At 43.7% G+C, this 21048-nt stretch overlaps 2 protein-coding genes across 8 annotated transcripts in view; one reads left to right on the top strand and one right to left on the bottom strand.

The window, feature by feature from the left end:
* The window catches only part of LOC143285968 (adenosine deaminase 2-like), a 53077-nt gene extending 52696 nt beyond the window's left edge, over nucleotides 1–381 (bottom strand). The window contains exon 1 of one of the 4 annotated variants that reach the window (XM_076593422.1): nucleotides 63–381. The gene's annotated coding sequence lies outside the window, so the exon portion shown is untranslated. Of the gene's footprint in view, nucleotides 1–47 lie in introns of all 4 variants that reach the window. The other 3 variants (XM_076593421.1, XM_076593420.1, XM_076593418.1) reach the window with 3 other exon arrangements.
* Nucleotides 382–594: 213 nt separating this feature from the next.
* Nucleotides 595–21048, top strand: part of LOC143285970 (ubiquitin-conjugating enzyme E2Q-like protein 1) — a 53352-nt gene continuing 32898 nt past the window's right edge. For 2 of the 4 annotated variants that reach the window (XM_076593426.1, XM_076593425.1), the window contains exons 1-4: nucleotides 1574–1989; nucleotides 12003–12125; nucleotides 14411–14601; nucleotides 19429–19499. In XM_076593426.1, coding sequence (XP_076449541.1) covers nucleotides 1816–1989; nucleotides 12003–12125; nucleotides 14411–14601; nucleotides 19429–19499 — 559 coding nt within the window. In that variant the 5' untranslated portion in view covers nucleotides 1574–1815. Of the gene's footprint in view, nucleotides 672–1573; nucleotides 1990–2150; nucleotides 2283–12002; nucleotides 12126–14410; nucleotides 14602–19428; nucleotides 19500–21048 lie in introns of those variants that run through there. The other 2 variants (XM_076593428.1, XM_076593427.1) reach the window with 2 other exon arrangements.

Raw genomic sequence — 21048 nt, forward strand, 5'->3', positions numbered from 1 at the left:
CCACACCAAACCGCCACACCACCCCACACCACACCAATCCGTCACACCACCACACCACTGACGACTGCGGGCGTGGCCGCAGGAAGAGTGCAGCAGATGGGATCTGTTGTTTTGGAACACAGAACACAGCCTGTCGCACCAGTTGCACGTCAAACCAGTGTGTCAGTTCGCGCCAAACACACGCACACACATCTCACTGCCATCGACGTTCTACGTTCGAACAACACAGCACAGTATCCTGCAGCTGGCTCAGAACAGCTCAAAGGACACGCTCCATTCACAGCACAGCTCACAGGACACGCCTCATTCGGTTCAGCCAAAGGTCGCTTCGCTCGCTGAACGGGGAACGCGAAAACACAGGCCCTGTAGGGCATTCGTAATCAACACAACAACACACCGCACACTGGCACCACACACACACACACACACTCACGCACAAACGCACGCATGCACATTTACACACGCGCGCGTGCACACACACACACACACACACACACACACAACCACACACACACACTGACACAACACAACACAACCACACAAACACGCACAGTTTTTGTCAGAAGTTGTGTGGGGGGGATTTAATTTCCATAATTTATTTGATGGGTTTTTACAACAAATACGATTAAGAAGACTGACGGCGGCAGAACTATAGGACGGTTCGAGTGAACGTGAGTGTGTACGTGTGTGTACGTGTCATGGGTTCTGATGTGTGTGTGTGTGTGTGTTTGCGGTGTGAGTGCTCGTCGAGTATCCGCCGGGTTCACTGAGTGTCACCCACCCCATGCACCCCCCTTCTTTTTAGATGTTTTTATTTCAGTGATTTGCCTTCCAGGCCATATGCATCTTTGTATCTTTCACTTCAGTACATTTTCGTGTATTCATATATGTTTGATTCTTATATATATATATATATATATATATATATATATATATATGTGTGTGTGTGTGTGTGTGTGTGTGTGTGTGTGTGTGTGTGTGTTCTTTTTATTTTTATTTTATTTATTTTATTTTTATTTTTTTACAAACTTTATGTGGGATCTCAAGGCCTGGCCATTACGTTGAGTTTGTGCGAAGATCAGGTGCCTGCTCATTTCTTCTTTTTTATACTATGTAGCACCAGATGTATTAGCGTATATGGATCAGTCCGCACGCTTACAGACCCTCTTGAAACTGGAACTGAAACGCACACGTGCGGATAGACGAATGACCATGATGGTCGCCAACTCGCTCTGATGTTAAAAATACGATCTAACCAGAGCGAGTTGACAGCCATTTTGTTTTAGTGGCCCTATTCGTCAAGGCACATGTGAAACTTAAAACACACACACACACACACACACACACACAAACAAACAAAACAAATAAGTACAGTTTCTCCCGTTCATTTTTGTCGCCAAGCTTTGGGTAAGTCCAGGATCAATTTTAGAGGCGAAGTTCTTTTATTCGTTTATTTTTTATTCCTTATTTCTATCTTTTCTTTTTAAATGTTGGGTTTTAATGGGGGGGGGGGTAATTTTTTTTTTTACCGACAACAAAAATTCGACTTCCGGAGTGATGTCCCATGGTCATCGCAAACAAGGTTGGAAACACTGTTACCTGTTTGTGGGAACAGGGGTAAACTACATTGCTTGTCTGTCGATGTCATTTAACTGTAAAATCTGACCAGGCTTTGGTCACAATAAACGGGTGTGCCGACTTTTAATTCAGAAGAATCCAGGACGAAAGCGTTAAACTTGTGGCTGTGAGTTTGAACTGGAGGCCGTGTGACGTTTTTGCAGTTCGGACCAGTTGTGAGAAACGAGTTATCCGGTTATGGCGACAGACGACTTCACGAATGCAAAAGCGGTTGCGGAACGATGGCTTCTGGAAAACAACAGTAAATTCCAGTTGCTATCAGTTGATGAGAAGGAAAACCAGCTTGTTTTTGGAAATCCTGATGTTCAATCCTCGTTTATCATCAACTGCCCCAGCACAGGAGAATCATGGGTAATTAAGTTTTAGTTTTGAGAAAGACAAATCATTTTCAGTTTCAAGCAAGTGTGAGAGAGCATGGACAGATCTATTCATCAGGTTCAGATTCAGGTTAGGGGCGATGCCAAGCATCGTAGCCTTGCGGCGGCTTTATACGCCCCGTCGATTTTCGTTTTGTTTTTTATTGGGGTTTTTTGGTCAGGTACTCCCAAGCCCAGTAGCTACTTTCGTTTTCTCCGCACACGCGGGTAGTAGTTTGCACATGACAGGAATCAGACCCCTGCCGGAGTCTGCACTAGTGGGTGACGGTAAGTATGTTACTTAAACGTAATTTTAGGAAGAAAATTATTACTGCTACTTTTTACCCAAAGGATTCCACAAATTGATGCCACATACATGATTGTAGACACAATCTCATTTAAGTCATGATCAGCATCTGGCGACAAGAGGCGCCTCTTCCCTTTGACAGAGAAGGCAGTAAAAACTGTAATACAGTCAGGATAATCACAAAACTCGGATGTTATGAGTAAAATTTTAACTTTTCAGTATTTCCTCTCTACACTCTTTTGTTTCTGGTGTTTTCTGGGGGGTTTTCACTCTGCTGTGCCCAAGGTGTAGAGATGGGGCCCAGCAGGGTGATACTTCAACATATCACAGGCAGGCTTACTTGAAAATATAAACCTTTTATGTTGACCTTTGCAGTTAATCTCTCTCTCTCTCTCTCTCTCTCTCTCTCTCTCTCTCTCTCTCTCTCTCTCTCTCTCTCTCTCTCACGCGCGTGCACACACACACACACACACACACATATCAACACATGCATACACACACAAACTCAATCACATACACACATGCACACACACTCTAGCCCATGCTCTTTCTCTTTCACTCTCTTTCAGTAACAGTAGCAGACACATGTCAAGACTGATCAGTGAAACCAACAGACACAGATAAATAAAATAACTTATTTATTTTTTAGGCTAATTCCTGAAATGTGAAACCATATGATAAGCCAACAGATTATGGGCCTTCATCTGAACATGGGTCAGAATTCACTAGAAAAGCTCGCCTTGTGTAAGCCAAAGCTTCAACACGTGTAATGAAAACTAGCCTGTTTGGGGAGAACACTTGAGAATTCACATTATTTCGTAGTTAACAACATTGTGTAATCTCCACGGAAATGTCTTGAACAAACACGGAAATGTTCACTGGTATTTGCAAATGTCACTGTGGACTGTGGTGCACTGGATAGCTGCAACCCATGCCTACTTCTTTTGTCTTGTCATTTCTTCAACCTGCTTTCCTGCTTTAGTTTTCAGCTTGGGAATAGTTCGATAAAAGTCAAACCCAGTGGGTCCCAAATCACTACAGTATCCTTGGCTTGTACAGCTGATAATGCAGCAAGTATCTGGCATCGCTCAGTATCCTAGTAGAGACGATTGTAGTCAGCAAGGCAGAGCAAGGGAAGAAGTCGCGTGGGTTGACTGTGTTTACATTCGTTGCGAACGACAAAGTGGCGCCCAGTCCCACAATGCACCATGCGTGACATCATCTTCTCATGCCCTATATCAGAGCTGTGCAATGTGACCTTCATCATGTTCATGCCAGCTGCCAGGTGTTGACATCTGTCAATCAGTGTCAGTCAAAAAATAGCCTGTCAGGGTGTCAAGTCTGTTGATTTGTTTATTGTCATCTGTATCCAAAATCAGTTCTGTCCAAATCAAATCAAATCAAATCAAAAACACTTTATTAATCCACATGGAAATTAAGTTGTGCAATCACAGGCTCATTGTAAACACTGGCATAAAATCATGCGCAACATAAGAAGAGATTAAAACTAGTCAAATAAGAATTCCCAATAGCTGACGATATACTAACCCCCCCACTCGCCACACACACATACTCATGTTAAGACAATAGGGTATTGCACAACAATATTAACAAATGAAAACATCCAACAAAAAAAAAGGGCATAAGATTACTAAAAATGACATGCGCGCACGCACGCACACACACCCACACACACATACACACACACACACACACACACACACACACACACACACACACACACGTTAAGACCATAAGGTATTGTACAACAATACATAAATAAAAACATCAAGGGAATAAATCGTATATATAAGTAAAATGCACACACACACACACACACACACACACACACACACACACACACACACAAACAACGTATGCATGCACATAACATATGTCACGCCAATAAGATTAGAACATTAACATTAAGATACATGAAATCCAAGTAAAATAAGAAAATATTTAAAAATCACTTCCGATCACACACACACACAAATGCTTGCTTGCCCGTGCTCACCCGCTCAGTCCCACATGCACGCATAATGTCTGCTCCCATACACTCGTCTGCTGGTGAAGTTCAGGTGTTGCTGTGGCGAGGGGGCTTGGGGGGTGGGAGGGTTCACTTAGTGTATTGGATGTTTTGATTGTGTGCGCGAATGGCTGTAGGAATAAATGAATTAATGTATCGAGATGTTCTTGCGCGTGGAGCTCTAAACCTACCACTTATGTCTGACCTTCTGCTATTAATGTCATCATGTAGTGGGTGTCTTACGTCGGTCAAAATTGTTATTAGTCTGTCAGTCAGTTTTCTATTGTGCATGTCGCTAAAGGTGTCTTGTCTTATACCCACCACCCCACCCGCTTTCCTAATGACTTTTTCCAACCTGTCTTAAAAGTTTCAGTTTGGAAGAATCAACAATGCCTTTGAGTGAAAGTGATAAGGTTACCATTGAAAACTGTTTCAAGGAGAAAGGCTGGGGTGGATGAAGGATCGTAAGGAATTTCCAGGCAAGGGGTGGAGTCATGTCACTGTAAATAGATTTATCGCTAAAATACACGCTATAGGGTCAGTAGCACGTAAAATTGGCAGTGGGAGACCAAGACTGCATGTTCGGAGGAGATCAAGGACCGTGTTGAGGAACTGATTCAATCCCAGGAGGAGAACCCAGGGACCCACAAATCTCTTTGAGAAGTTCCAGCGATTTACAAGTGAGCAAGTCTTCTGTGCAAAGAATGGCGAAAGAACAGGAGCTGAAGCCCTTCAAGAGGATACAGGTATCAAGGAGGGACCAAAATGTTAGAGGGAAAAGAAAAACTTGCTGCCGTAACTTGAATGACCTGCTACTCAGCCACTGATGTGAAAAGGATCATTTTCACAGACGAGAAAGACTTCATGTTAGAGATGTTAAAAATCGCCAAAACAATAATGTTATGGGAAACAGAAATGAGAAATTAAGCCATCTCGAGAAATTAAGCCATCTCGCCTCTATCATGAGACTTCTAGATTTAAAAAAAAGATAATGGTTTCAGTTGGAGTATCCTGGAAAGGAGAAACAAATATTCATTTTATTGACACTGATAGAGCCAAAGTTAATAGTGAAAGCTACATTCAGTTATTGAATGACAATCTTCTCCCGGATTGTAGGTGTCTTTATCATAGAAACAGTTATGTGTTTCAGCAAGATAGGGCTCCTTCACACACAAGTTGGGTAACCCAGGCCCATCTGGAGGAGGCTACACCAGAATTCATCAAGAAGAATGAATGGCCTCCACAAAGTTCTGACTGTAACCCAATGGATTATGCCATATGGGACTCTCTGAAGGAGAAAGTTTACCGGGGAGTGAGACAAATTGACCGAGCAGGCGTTAAAATTAAAGGACAGGATAATTATGGGAGGAGATATCGGTGGAAGAAATACGTAAAAGCTCTTTCTGCTTGGAAAAAACAGCTTCCTTTAGTCATGGAGGAAGATGGAGGCAACATTGAGTATAAACTGAAATAAGTGACTCAGTTTGGAAGAATCAACCATGTGAGTTAGTGAGTTTTCCTTTGACACAGGATTTTTTGACATGCTGTTTTGAATTTTACAACACTCGCACAATTTGCATCCAAACTTTTAGATATAGTGCAGGCTTGTTGATGATATCCTAAGGTTACTGTGTGAAATTTTTCATTGAAATCGGTGTCTCTATCACTGAGAAAATATTTTTTCAAAAAGCGGTTCACTTTTGGGGGGACACCTGATACACACACACACACACACACACACACACACACACACACACACAAATGGAAAAGCTCTACTTAGAAAAATACAACTTGAAAAGATGTGTTTTGAGTGCTATCTTGAATGCGGGTGTTCGGGTATGACGAATGTGTGAGGGCAGTGAATTCCACTGTTTTGGTGCAACAAAAAAGGAACGTTCACCATAAGTTCTTTTCAAATTCTTGGAATAGACAGTGTGCACTTGTCATTTGAAGAATGGAGTTGTCTGGATGGTGAATAGATGGACAGTAGATCAGAAAGATAGACGGGACAAGAATCAGTAAAGAAATTGTGACAAAGGACTGAGAGTTTGTATTGTATTCATGCTTGAATGGGGAGCCAGTGAAGGGAAGTGAGTAGGGGAGTGATGTACTGACTTTTCCTAGCATAGAGTGTGAGTCGTGCTGCAGAGTTATGAACTTTTTGAAGTTTGTCAGCATGGTGTTGGTGCAGCCAGCAAGAACCATACCACCTGGCCAGGGGGTTGTTCATCTGTGTGTGTGTGAATTGCCTACAGTACATTTTCATAAATTTTATACAACGTATGTTTCTGTGGGGAGTGTTTAGTAAGAACTGTTTAATTACGTAATATTATGGATATTTTCAAGTTAGTTTGCTTTGTTAATCTGTGTGCATGCATGTGTGTAAGTGTGTGCCCCTGTGTGTGTTTAAATTGTCTACATTTTTATTGTTATTCATTAAGTTATTGTTATTTTTATTTCATGTTGTTAACTTTTTTTATATCTGACACATTATTTGATTCATTATATGGCATGGTCTCTTTTAATTGTTAATGTTATTTCTTACATATGTTTCAAATAATATACATGTGTATGTTTGTGGGGGGGATGTTTGAATGATTTTAGTGCTATTGTAAAGTGCGTAAAGCTTCAAGAATGCATGCAAAAGCAACGTGTCTAAATAAATTAATAGATTTAGAATAACAGACACCGCATCCAAGGTAGGCGCTTTGCTGACTTTGTCTCCAACAATATTGTTTAGAGGTCAGCCTGAAACGATAACAAAATGTTAGAGGTTCCAGACGCAATAACAGAACAATATCAAAACTAATTGCTTGTAACAGTTTGAGTGAGGATCAGCTGCTGGCCAGGGTGCAGGACCACCATCAAAGTGAAGAAGCATGCATGCTGTGGAGTTATTCTAAACACACACAGCTACAACCCTCCATTGTGTATGTGTGTAGCTGACCAGGCTCCTGCAACATAATGCATCAAAGTAAAAGAAATTAGAAAGTCTTCCACTAAGGCTTGTTCAGTTGTTGAAAAGAGAAATATATATGTTGTTTTGTTTTGTTTTTTCATCACCAAGGGAAAATACAGCATCCCTCCAATTGAAAGCAACAACAACAACAAAAATCAGGATGTTGATTGTGGCTACTCAACTTGAAAAAATATATAAATCAATTTTAAGACAAGCACTTGTCATGTATGTTATCAACCAGTGCATAGTTGACATAATTTTTTCCTGAGTATTGTCTATAGATCTTGTACAAGAACAAAAAAAGACAGCAACACATAATGCATATCAATCTGTCATGTATTCCTTGGTGGTGAATTGCATTGAGAAGCCATGGAAGTACTTCTTCAGCATTTCCCTGATGTTCGTTGGTACATGGTGCATCTCGAGAGCCAGTTGGATCATCTCATGAGGAACTGACCCGTACACATTTGCCAGATCCAATCATACCACGTCAAGGTTCTTTTTCTCTGCCTTTGCTCTTTGGATTGCATCCCAAATCATTGTGGCATGTTCTACACAGCCAGGAACTCCAGGGATGCCACCTTTCTGGACTGACACATCCAGGTACTCATTTTCTGTGAGGTATTTTGTCAGTCTTGCAGCCATGACAGAGAAGAAGATTTTTCCTTTGACGTTCAGGAGCAATATTGGTCTGAACTGGCTGATGGTACTTGAATTCTGCTCTTTCGGGATGTACACGCTGTCAGCTATCATCCACTGGTCGCTGATCTTCAGGTTCCTCCATGCTGATCTTATCACTCTGTGGAGCCACTCAAGGACTTCAGGCCATTTCTTGTACAGCAGGTATGGTATTCCATTTGGGCCTGGTGATGATTTGGCCCTGGTTTTCTTGACCACTTTCTGTACTTCCTCAAGGGTTGGTGGTTTATCGCTGAGCTTCTTCTCTGGTTTCCTGGGTGAACCAAACCCTTGAGATCTAGTGGTTTCTTGCTTTGTGGATCAGAATACGTTTTCCTGAGGTGCTGTTCAAGTGTTTCTCTGTCCACTGTAATTCTGATTTGGGCTGCTCGAATAGTTTCCTGGCGAACTGAAAGGGGTCTCGGAAGGAACAGTCTTGTGTCTTCTTCTTTTTGCTCCTTTTCCTCCTTGCTGATTCTGCTTTACTGAGGGCACTGTGCTTTGCTTTCAGGTCTTTCCAAAGTTTATGTAGGCCCTGCTTCTCAAATTCTGAAGCTGTCTTCATCATTTTCTTGAGCTTTCTTTTTGCATTACAATAATATGAAATGATTATTAATTACAATGTTTTAAATTAAAGTGAAAATGTGAAATGTTTTTATATGAAAAAAGTTACGAAGTTATGTTTATTGTTCAAGTTTAATCAAGTTATGTTTAATATTATTTTCTTGTGTATGCATGTGTGCTGGCTAAATTGATAATGAAGTTATTGTGGTATGGATTGTATTATTTTTATTAGATACTTGAAGTTGGAAAGTAATGAAAATGTGGAGGTGTAAGGGATAAAACTTTAAAAGGATGCATATGACAGTGTGGAGGTGCATGGGATGAAAGGATATATATTGTATGCTTGTATGATACATGTATTGATAATGTGGATGTGTATGGGATACAATGTGTATACACCATTACTTGTATGATAATGTGGAGGCGTATGGGATCCAATGTGTATACACCATTACATGTAACTCAGGTGTGTGGGATAAAGGGATGTGTATGACAGTGTGGAGGTGTATGGAATAAAATAGGTATTCATGATAGTGTGGAGATGTATGGGATAAAATGATATGTATTCATGACAGTGTGGGGGTGTATAATAATAATAATAATGATAATCATAATGGATACTTATAAAGCACACAATCCAGAAATCTGCTCTAGGTGCTGTACAAAAACACTGTTGTCAACATAACACATTACATCAATGTTTCATACACATACCAAAATGTGACTAAACGCGCATGCACAAGCACGCGCGCACACACACACACACACACACAAACACACACACACACACACACAATGCATGCATACATTTTAACATACATGTGTACCTAACAGCTACCCTCAACACATACACACACATAGGTATGCACAAACATACATAAACACACGTGCACATGCGTGCACACACACACACACACAATACACATTCATATACATGCATGTAGTTATGTACACATAGTCAAGCACAGCTAACGCAAAGGAAGTGAAAATGCCACAATTGAACTTATGGCTGAGGGAAAATGTGAGTTTTGAGATGAGATTTAAAAGATGCAAGGGAATCAGAATGACAGAGGTGATCAGGGAGCTTCTTTCATGTCTTTGGCGATTGAAAAGAAAACGATCTTTGTCCATAGGTCTTACTTCTGACATGAGGTATCCTAAGAAGTCGAGTATCAGAGGAAGAACAGAGCTGGCAAGACGGAGTATAGATATGAAGGAGTTCAGAAAGATACTTGGGGCCAGATCCATTGATTGCAGAAAAGGTCAGAGTGGACAGCTTATAGTCTATTCGATCAGAAACAGGTAACCAGTGGAGAGACTGAAGGAGAGGAGAAACATGGTCAAATTCATAAGCTCTGCAAATGAGTGGAACTCACCCCTCTGCATCAACTTCATAGATTATGAGAAGGCCTTCGACAGTGTGGACAGAGAGACGCTGTGGAAGCTGCTGAAGCACTACGGAATCCCAGAGAAGATCATCTCCCTCATCCGGTGCACCTACCAGGACATGAGCTGCAGGATTGCCCACGCAGGCCAGCTGTCCGAAAGTTTCGAGGTGAAGACTGGAGTTCGTCAAGGGTGCCTGCTGTCACCGTTCCTCTTCCTCCTGGTCATCGACTGGATCATGAAGACCACTACAACAGGCAGGAGCAACGGTATACAGTGGACACTCTGGACACAGCTGGATGATCTCGACTTCGCTGACGACCTGGTGCTCCTGTCACACAACCACAGCCAGATGCAGGACAAGACCACTCGCCTGGAGACCACGTCAGCCAGGACAGGGCTCAAGATCAACAAGAAGAAGACCGAGCTGATGAAGATCAACATCACTGCCAACACTCCAGTCACAGTCGGTGGAGAGCCCATCAGGGAGGTGGAGTCTTTCGTCTACTTGGGAAGCATGGTTGACCGACAGGTAGGCACGGACCGAGACGTCACAGCCAGAATCGGCAAGGCAAGAACAGCTTTCATCATGCTCAAGAACATCTGGGCATCTGGAGCAATCAGTATGAAAACCAAACTCTGCATCTTCAACTCCAATGTGAAGTCAGTTCTGCTCTACGGATGCGAGACATGGCGGACAACACAGACGATGCAGCAGAAGATTCAGACATTCTTCAACACCTGTCTGAGGCGCATCTACAAGATCCTATGGCAGGAGAAGATCCGAAACGAAGATCTTTGGGAGCGAGTGGGACAGGAACCAGTGGCCAAGCAGATACTGCAGAGGAAGTGGGGCTGGATCGGACACACCCTCAGGAAGCCAGCGTCCAGCATCACATGCCAAGCCCTGACCTGGAACCCGCATGGAAAGAGGAAGAGAGGCCGGCCTCACAACAGCTGGAGGCGAGATACCGAGGCACTGGCAGCATTATTCTGAATTCATTGGAGTCTGTCTAATAAATATTTGGTGTATGGGATGAAATGATATATGTATGACAGTGTGGAGGTGTATGGGATAAAATGATATGTGTGACAGTTTGAGGTGTATGGGATAAAATATGTATGACAGTGTGGAGGTGTATGGAATGAAATGATATGTGTGACAGTTTGGAGGTGTATGGGATAAAATGATATGTATGACTGTGTGGAGGTGTATGGGATGAAATGATATGTATGACAGTGTGGAGGTGTATGGGATAAAATGATATGTGTGACAGTGTGGAGGTGTATTGGATAAAATGATATGTATGACAGTGTGGAGGTGTATGGGATAAAATGATATGTATGACAGTGTGGAGGTGTATGGGATAAAATGATATGTATGACAGTGTGGAGGTGTATGGGATAAATGATATGTGTGACAGTGTGGAGGTGTATGGGATAAAATGATATGTATGACAGTGTGGAGGTGTATGGGATAAAATGATAAGTATGACAGTGTGGAGGTGTATGGGATAAAATGATATGTATGACAGTGTGGAGGTGTATGGGATAAAATGATATGTATGACAGTGTGGAGGTGTATGGGATAAAATGATATGTATGACAGTGTGGAGGTGTATGGGATAAAACATGTGTGACAGTGTGGAGGTGTATGGGATAAAATGATAAGTATGACAGTGTGGAGGTGTATGGGATAAAATGATATTATGACAGTGTGGAGGTGTATTGGATAAAATATGTATGACAGTGTGGAGGTGTATGGGATGAAATGATATGTGTGACAGTTTGGAGGTGTATGGGATAAAATGATATGTATGACTGTGTGGAGGTGTATGGGATGAAATGATATGTATGAGAGTGTGGAGGTGTATGGGATAAAATGATATGTGTGACAGTGTGGAGGTGTATTGGATAAAATGATAATGTGTGACAGTGTGGAGGTGTATGGGATAAAATGATAATGTGTGACAGTGTGGAGGTGTATGGGATAAAATGATAATGTGTGACAGTGTGGAGGTGTATGGGATAAAGCTAAAAGCGTTATGCTGGTGTATAATTTATGGTGTGTGTGTGTGTGGACAGAGTGTGTGCAGTGAAGAAGAGAGCATGCTGCTCCAGCTGCAGGATGTGATGGAGTGGTTGGACTGCCAGCAGGACCTGACCATTGATGCAGTGCTGCACCGCATCACACGCTGCCTCTCTCGGGTCAGCCACCATCACATGCTGCCTCTAAACTTTCTCTGTCTCACACTCACAGTATGTCATTGTCAGCCACCATCAAACACTCCCTCTAAACTTTCTCTATCTCACACTCACAGTTTATCATTGTCAGCCACCATCACACACTGCCTCTAAACTTTCTCTGTCTCACACTCACAGTATGTCATTGTCAGCCACCATCACACACTGCCTCTAAACTTTCTGTCTCACACTCACAGTATGTCATTGTCAGCCACCATCACACACTCCCTCTAAACTTTCTCTGTCTCACACTCACAGTATGTCATTGTCAGCCACCATCACACACTGCCTCTAAACTTTCTCTGTGTCACACTCACAGTATGTCATTGTCAGCCACCATCACACACTGCCTCTAAACTTTCTCTGTCTCACACTCACAGTATGTCATTGTCAGCCACCACATGTCACTGTGTCAGCCACCCTTTGTAAATTTATCTTTAGTTCACAGTCTGTGTGTGTGTGTGTCTGTGTGTCACTGTCAACCACCATATGTCACTGTGTCAGCCACTGTTCTTTCTGTTTATGTTTATCTCTCAGTGTGTGTGTGTTCATTTTTGACTCACTTGTGTAAACAAAGTGAGTCTATGTTTTAACCCGGTGTTCGGTTGTGTGTCTGTGTGTCCGTGGTAAACTTTAACATTGACATTTTCTCTGCAAATACTTTGTCAGTTGACACCAAATTAGGCATAATTATAGGAAAAATTCAGTTCTTTTTAGTCATCTTGTTTAAAACAATATTGCACCTCTGGTATGGGCACAAAAAAAATGAAGCCTGATTATATGCAAACTGCATTTACAGTTATATTTATATTTTTTGTATTCTCTAAACTTGGCACTTTGATCTGATATTCAACCCAACAACAAGAGCAGTCATAATTATCATTTTTTGTTCAAACAGGAACATTTTGGTGCAGATAGTAAAAAAGGGAAATTACTCTAATTAATGCTAGGGGACTTAATTTGCTTTAAACTGATCTTTCTCATCTTAAATGAAACAAGAGAGGCAAGGCCTTCAAGACTCACTTGTGATGCACTTTAAAAAATAAAAAAAAAATCCAAGCTTTTTATGTATTGAGTATAATTTCAAAATGTAATGTTTAAGATGAGAAAGATCAGTTTAAAGCAAACTAATTCCCCTAGCATTAATTACAGAGTAATTTCCCTTATTTTACTGTCTGCACCAAAACGTTTGCAATAAACAAAACTTCCATGCTTAGCAAAAGAAGTTCCTGTTTGAACAAAAAATGATAATAATGACAGATCTTTTGTTGGGTCGAATATCAGATCAAAGTGCCAAGTTTAGAGAATACAAAAAATATAAATATAACAGTAAATGCATTATACTCAATACATAAAAAGCTTGGATTTTTTTTTAAAGTGTATCACAAGTGAGTCTTGAAGGCCTTGCCTCTCTTGTTCTGTTTATGTTTATCTCTTACTGTGTGTCAGTGTTTCTGTTTCTGTTTATCTCTTAATGTGTGTGTCAGGGTTTTTTTGTAAGTGGGTATACATGTGTTTAGTATGTGCATTGTCAGTGAGAAGAGAGATAACATACTGTAATGCATTGGATCTTTGTTGATCCAACATGATGATGCAGTGAATTGTGTGTGTACACATGTAGTGTGTCAGGTGTCAGCGGGGAGAGGTGGCTTGCAGTGTGATGGATCTTTGTTGATCCAACATGATGATGCAGTGAATTGTGTGTGTACACATGTAGTTTGTCAGGTGTCAGCGGGGAGAGGTGGCTTGCAGTGTGATGGATCTTTGTTGATCCAACATGATGATGCAGTGAATTGTGTGTGTGCACATGTAGTGTGTCAGGTGTCAGCGGGGAGAGGTGGCTTGCAGTGTGATGGATCTTTGTTGATCCAACATGATGATGCAGTGAATTGTGTGTGTACACATGTAGTGTGTCAGGTGTCAGCGGGGAGAGGTGGCTTGCAGTGTGATGGATCTTTGTTGATCCAACATGATGATGCAGTGAATTGTGTGTGTACACATGTAGTGTGTCAGGTGTCAGCGGGGAGAGGTGGCTTGCAGTGTGATGGATCTTTGTTGATCCAACATGATGATGCAGTGAATTGTGTGTGTACACATGTAGTGTGTCAGGTGTCAGCGGGGAGAGGTGGCTTGCAGTGTGATGGGTCTTTGTTGATCCAACATGATGATGCAGTGAATTGTGTGTGTACACATGTAGTGTGTCAGGTGTCAGCGGGGAGAAGTGGCATGCAGTGTGACGCATCTTTCAGGTGGGCGGCAGTGCTACACAAGGCACATCCTTGTCCTCCCCCCAGAAACAGGGGGAGCATGATGAAGACAACGCTGATGTCCAGGATGATGAAGGGGAGGATGAGGAAGAGGACATGGACTTCGACAACTACTATGAGAATGACCCTGATGCAGCCGCACAGCATGAGGACGAGAATCCGGAAGAAGATGAGTAAGTTCAGAAGACATCTGGAGAGCTAAAGATCTACCTTACTCAAAGAAAAAAAAATCAACTGAATATAATAATTTCATTTATTCTTTAAACAATAAAAATTATGTTCACTGGGAATAGGATTAGTTTACTTCCCACAGACTCAAAGTATCAGAGAAATGTTATTCACAAATCAATTGGTCTATTCCCCTCTACACCTCATCACCCCTCCCCTATACTCCATCTGCTCTGTTCCTCTACACCTCATCACCCCTCCCCTATACTCCATCTGCTGTGTTCCTCTACACCTCATCACCCCTCTATACTCCATCTGCTGTGTTCCTCTACACCTCATCACCCCTCCCCTATACTCCATCTGCTCTGTTCCTCTACACCTCATCACCCCTCCGCTATACTCCCATCTGCTGTGTTCCTCTACACCTCATCACCCCTCCCCTATACTCCCATCTGCTCTGTTCCTCTACACCTCATCACCCCTCCCCTATACTCCATCTGCTGTGTTCCTCTACACCTCATCACCCCTCTATACTCCATCTGCTCTGTTCCTCTACACCTCATCACCCCTCTATACTCCATCTGCTGTGTTCCTCTACACCTCATCACCCCTCTATACTCCATCTGCTGTGTTCCTCTACACCTCATCACCCCTCTATACTCCATCTGCTGTGTTCCTCTACACCTCATCACCCCTCTATACTCCATCTGCTCTGTTCCTCTACACCTCATCACCCCTCTATACTCCATCTGCTGTGTTCCTCTACACCTCATCACCCCTCTATACTCCATCTGCTGTGTTCCTCTACACCTCATCACCCCTCCCCTATACTCCATCTGCTCTGTTCCTCTACACCTCATCACCCCTCTATACTCCATCTGCTCTGTTCCTCTACACCTCATCACCCCTCTATACTCCATCTGCTCTGTTCCTCTACACCTCATCACCCCTCTATACTCCATCTGCTCTGTTCCTCTACACCTCATCACCCCTCTATACTCCATCTGCTCTGTTCCTCTACACCTCATCACCCCTCTATACTCCATCTGCTGTGTTCCTCTACACCTCATCACCCCTCCCCTATACTCCCATCTGCTCTGTTCCTCTACACCTCATCACCCCTCTATACTCCATCTGCTGTGTTCCTCTACACCTCATCACCCCTCTATACTCCATCTGCTCTGTTCCTCTACACCTCATCACCCCTCCCCTATACTCCATCTGCTGTGTTCCTCTACACCTCATCACCCCTCTATACTCCATCTGCTGTGTTCCTCTACACCTCATCACCCCTCCCCTATACTCCATCTGCTGTGTTCCTCTACACCTCATCACCCCTCTATACTCCATCTGCTGTGTTCCTCTACACCTCATCACCCCTCTATACTCCATCTGCTCTGTTCCTATACACCTCATCACCCCTCCCCTATACTCCATCTGCTGTGTTCCTCTACACCTCATCACCCCTCTATACTCCATCTGCTGTGTTCCTCTACACCTCATCACCCCTCCCCTATACTCCATCTGCTCTGTTCCTCTACACCTCATCACCCCTCTATACTCCATCTGCTGTGTTCCTCTACACCTCATCACCCCTCCCCTATACTCCATCTGCTCTGTTCCTCTACACCTCATCACCCCTCTATACTCCATCTGCTGTGTTCCTCTACACCTCATCACCCCTCTATACTCCATCTGCTGTGTTCCTCTACACCTCATCACCCCTCTATACTCCATCTGCTCTGTTCCTCTACACCTCATCACCCCTCTATACTCCATCTGCTCTGTTCCTCTATACCTCATCACCCCTCTATACTCCATCTGCTGTGTTCCTCTACACCTCATCACCCCTCCCCTATACTCCATCTGCTCTGTTCCTCTACACCTCATCACCCCTCTATACTCCATCTGCTGTGTTCCTCTACACCTCATCACCCCTCTATACTCCATCTGCTGTGTTCCTCTACACCTCATCACCCCTCTATACTCCATCTGCTGTGTTCCTCTACACCTCATCACCCCTCTATACTCCATCTGCTCTGTTCCTCTACACCTCATCACCCCTCCCCTATACTCCATCTGCTGTGTTCCTCTACACCTCATCACCCCTCTATACTCCATCTGCTGTGTTCCTCTACACCTCATCACCCCTCCCCTATACTCCATCTGCTCTGTTCCTCTACACCTCATCACCCCTCTATACTCCATCTGCTGTGTTCCTCTACACCTCATCACCCCTCTATACTCCATCTGCTCTGTTCCTCTACACCTCATCACCCCTCCCCTATACTCCATCTGCTGTGTTCCTATACACCTCATCACCCCTCCCCTATACTCCATCTGCTCTGTTCCTCTACACCTCATCACCCCTCTATACTCCATCTGCTCTGTTCCTCTACACCTCATCACCCCTCCCCTATACTCCATCTGCTGTGTTCCTCTACACCTCATCACCCCTCTATACTCCATCTGCTGTGTTCCTCTACACCTCATCACCCCTCTATACTCCATCTGCTGTGTTCCTCTACACCTCATCACCCCTCCCCTATACTCCATCTGCTCTGTTCCTCTACACCTCATCACCCCTCTATACTCCATCTGCTGTGTTCCTCTACACCTCATCACCCCTCTATACTCCATCTGCTGTGTTCCTCTACACCTCATCACCCCTCTATACTCCATCTGCTGTGTTCCTCTACACCTCATCACCCCTCCCCTATACTCCATCTGCTGTGTTCCTCTACACCTCATCACCCCTCTATACTCCATCTGCTGTGTTCCTCTACACCTCATCACCCCTCTATACTCCATCTGCTCTGTTCCTCTACACCTCATCACCCCTCCCCTATACTCCATCTGCTCTGTTCCTCTACACCTCATCACCCCTCTATACTCCATCTGCTCTGTTCCTCTACACCTCATCACCCCTCCCCTATACTCCATCTGCTGTGTTCCTCTACACCTCATCACCCCTCTATACTCCATCTGCTGTGTTCCTCTACACCTCATCACCCCTCCCCTATACTCTATCTACTCTGTTCCTCTACACCTCATCACCCCTCCGCTATACTCCCATCTGCTGTGTTCCTCTACACCTCATCACCCCTCCCCATACTCCATCTGCTGTGTTCCTCTACACCTCATCACCCCTCCCCTATACTCCATCTGCTCTGTTCCTCTACACCTCATCACCCCTCCCCTATACTCCCATCTGCTCTGTTCCTCTACACCTCATCACCCCTCGCCAACACTCCATCATCTGCTCTATGAAAGGCCAAAATTTTGTCGTGGAAATTGTTGTTCCAATGAAAGGATTTTGAACAATTTCTGTGAGTATTTTTGCAAGTTTACATGCTATATTTGGTTTTATATTTACACCAGTTATTTGCTTTAATCTTCTATGTTTGCTTTGAGTTTGAGCGTGTTTCTTGTCAAATCTCTGCCATTAAATATTTGAACTGATCTATTTAAAATTCACAACAGAGTCTCATCTTGCTTGGACTTTGGAGAGACTTGATACACTGAATATCTGTTTGAAGCATCATTAATTTTTATCAACAGGACGCATATTTTTCATGTCTTTGTAAAGTTGAGGGAAGGGGAAATCATTGTTTTGGTCAACTGTCGATGGGATCTGTTATCAAGGCAAAGGTTCCATGGATTCAGTGATCTGCTTTCTGTCATTTGTTTACGCCAGATCTCCATCTATAATTGTAATCTATAACTTCATCTTTTTTTCTTTTTTTTGTATTTTATAGTATTAAACTTACCTTGTTGCTTTTTTTTTTTTTTTTTCAAATGTTGTAGATGTCTTGAGCTCTAACTAAAGACCTTTTTAATGACATAATTTTTGTTGCTTGGTTCAGTCTGTGCAAAACAATGAGGTGATCAAACTCTGTCAAAAAATTGTCCTATAGGCTAAGAAAGGCAGTTTGTTGCAGTGGTGGGCTGCCCATAATGTCATATGACTGACTTCTCGCTCTGCAAGTGATGAAAAGTACCCCTCAAAAGTGGGCTTGCACACCCTCATTATCTTGCATTTAGAAAAATATATAAGTATAGATTTTGTTGTGGAGTATCAAAGGTGTACAATCTGTCGTCCTACATGGGTCTGCAGTCCTGGTCTTAGGTACTGTACAGCTGACTGCAAAGTGACCGTCTGAGACTGACCATCACTAGGGGACCATGTGAGACTGACCATCACAAAGTGACCATGTGAGACTGACCATCACAAAATGACCAGTGACCATGTGAGACTGACCGTGACAAAGTGACCAGTGACCATGTGAGACTGACCATCACTAAGTGACCATCTGAGACTGACCATCACGAAGTGACCATGTGAGACTGACCATCACGAAGTGACCATGTGAGACTGACCATGACAAAGTGACCATGTGAGACTGACCATCACAAAGTGACCATGTGAGACAGACCATCATGAAGTGACCATGTGAGACTGACCATCACGAAGTGACCAGTGACCATGTGAGACTGACCATCACAAAGTGACCATGTGAGACTGACCATCACAAAGTGACCAGTGACCATGTGAGACTGACCATCACAAAGTGACCAGTGACCATGTGAGACTGACCATCACAAAGTGACCAATGACCATGTGAGACTGACCATCACAAAGTGACCAGTGACCATGTGAGACTGACCATCATGAAGTGACAATGTGAGACTGACCATCACAAAGTGACCAGTGACCATGTGAGAATGACCATGACAAAGTGACCATGTGAGACTGACCATCACAAAGTGACCATGTGAGACAGACCATCACAAAGTGACCATGTGAGACTGACCATCACTGTCCTTTGCAGTACCATGCACACATTCTATCAGGCAACAGCTGGCCACGCCGAACCATCCACTGTAAAGCGTTTGTGTTCAGGTAACTCTGTGTGTGTGTGACTCTGTGTGTATGACTCTGTATGTGTGTGTGTGAGTGTGTGTTAGACTCTGTGTGTGTGTGTGTGCGTGTGTGTAATGTCTAGGGTTTGGGTTAAGGTCAGACAGGTGTCACTGTTAGACCGGCAGTGCACAGAGAAGTGTCAATATCACACTAGCTGTGGTCACCCAGCAGTGCACAGAGATTGGTTAAACCAAACTCCCTATGACACTTTCCCTGTTGAAGATGGGTTTTTCCAATAACATTTGTGTGTTTGAGGAAGGTTTGCCCATGACGTCTCCCTTTGGAGGTATGCTTTTCCTGTATTTCCCTGTCTGAGCTAGGTTCTTCCTGTATCACCTCTCCCTGTTTGAGATGGGTTTCTCCCATAACATCTTGTTGGAGTTAGGGTTTTCCCATAACACCTCCCTTTTGGATGTATTTTGTCTCTATGATACCTCTCTGTTTTTGGTATGTTCTCCTATGACATCTCTCTGTTTGAGGTAGGTTCTCCTATAGGTTCCCTTTTGGAGATATGTTCTCCTATGACATCTCCCTGTTTGCTATGGGTTCTCCCTACAACATCTCCCTCTCCGAGGCAGGTTCTTCCCATAACATCTCCCTGTCTGAGGCAGGTTCTCTGTACAACATCTCCCTCTCTGAGGCTACATATCTCCCTGTCTGAGGCAGGTTCTCTGTACAACATCTCCCTGTCTGAGGCAGGTTCTCTGTACAACATCTCCCTGTTTGAGGCAGGTTCTCCCTACAACATCTCCCTGTCTGAGGCAGGTTCTCCCTACAACATCTCCCTGTCTGAGGCAGGTTCTCCCTACAACATCTCCCTGTCTGAGGCAGGTTCTCTGTACAACATCTCCCTGTTTGAGGCAGGTTCTCCCTACAACATCTCCCTGTCTGAGGCAGGTTCTCCCTACAACATCTCCCTGTCTGAGGCAGGTTCTCCCTACAACATCTCCCTGTCTGAGGTAGGTTCTCCCTACAGCATCTCCAAGTGTGAGGCAGGTTCTCCCTACAGCATCTCCCTGTCTGAGGCAGGTTCTTCCCCTAACATCTCCCTGTCTGAGACAGGTTCTCTGTACAACATCTCCCTGTCTGAGGCTACATATCTCCCTGTCTGAGGCAGGTTCTTCCCCTAACATCTCCCTGTCTGAGACAGGTTCTCTGTACAACATCTCCCTGTCTGAGGCTACATATCTCCCTGTCTGAGGCAGGTTCTCCCTACAGCATCTCCCTGTCTGAGGCAGGTTCTCCCTACAGCATCTCCGTGTGTGAGGCAGGTTCTCCCTACAGCATCTCCCTGTCTGAGGCAGGTTCTCCCTACAGCATCTCCCCGTCTGAGGCAGGTTTTCACTACGACATCTCCCTGTGTGAGGCAGGTTCTCCCAACATCACCCTTTCTGAGGCAGGTTCTCCCAACAACATCACCCCGTCTGAGGCAGGTTCTCCCTACAGCATCTCCCTGTCTGAGGCTACATCATCTCCCTGTCTGAGGCAGGTTCTCCCTACAACATCTCCCTGTCTGAGGCAGGTTCTC

Source organism: Babylonia areolata, chromosome 9 (genome assembly GCF_041734735.1).
Source record: "Babylonia areolata isolate BAREFJ2019XMU chromosome 9, ASM4173473v1, whole genome shotgun sequence".
Taxonomy (NCBI): domain Eukaryota; kingdom Metazoa; phylum Mollusca; class Gastropoda; order Neogastropoda; family Buccinidae; genus Babylonia; species Babylonia areolata.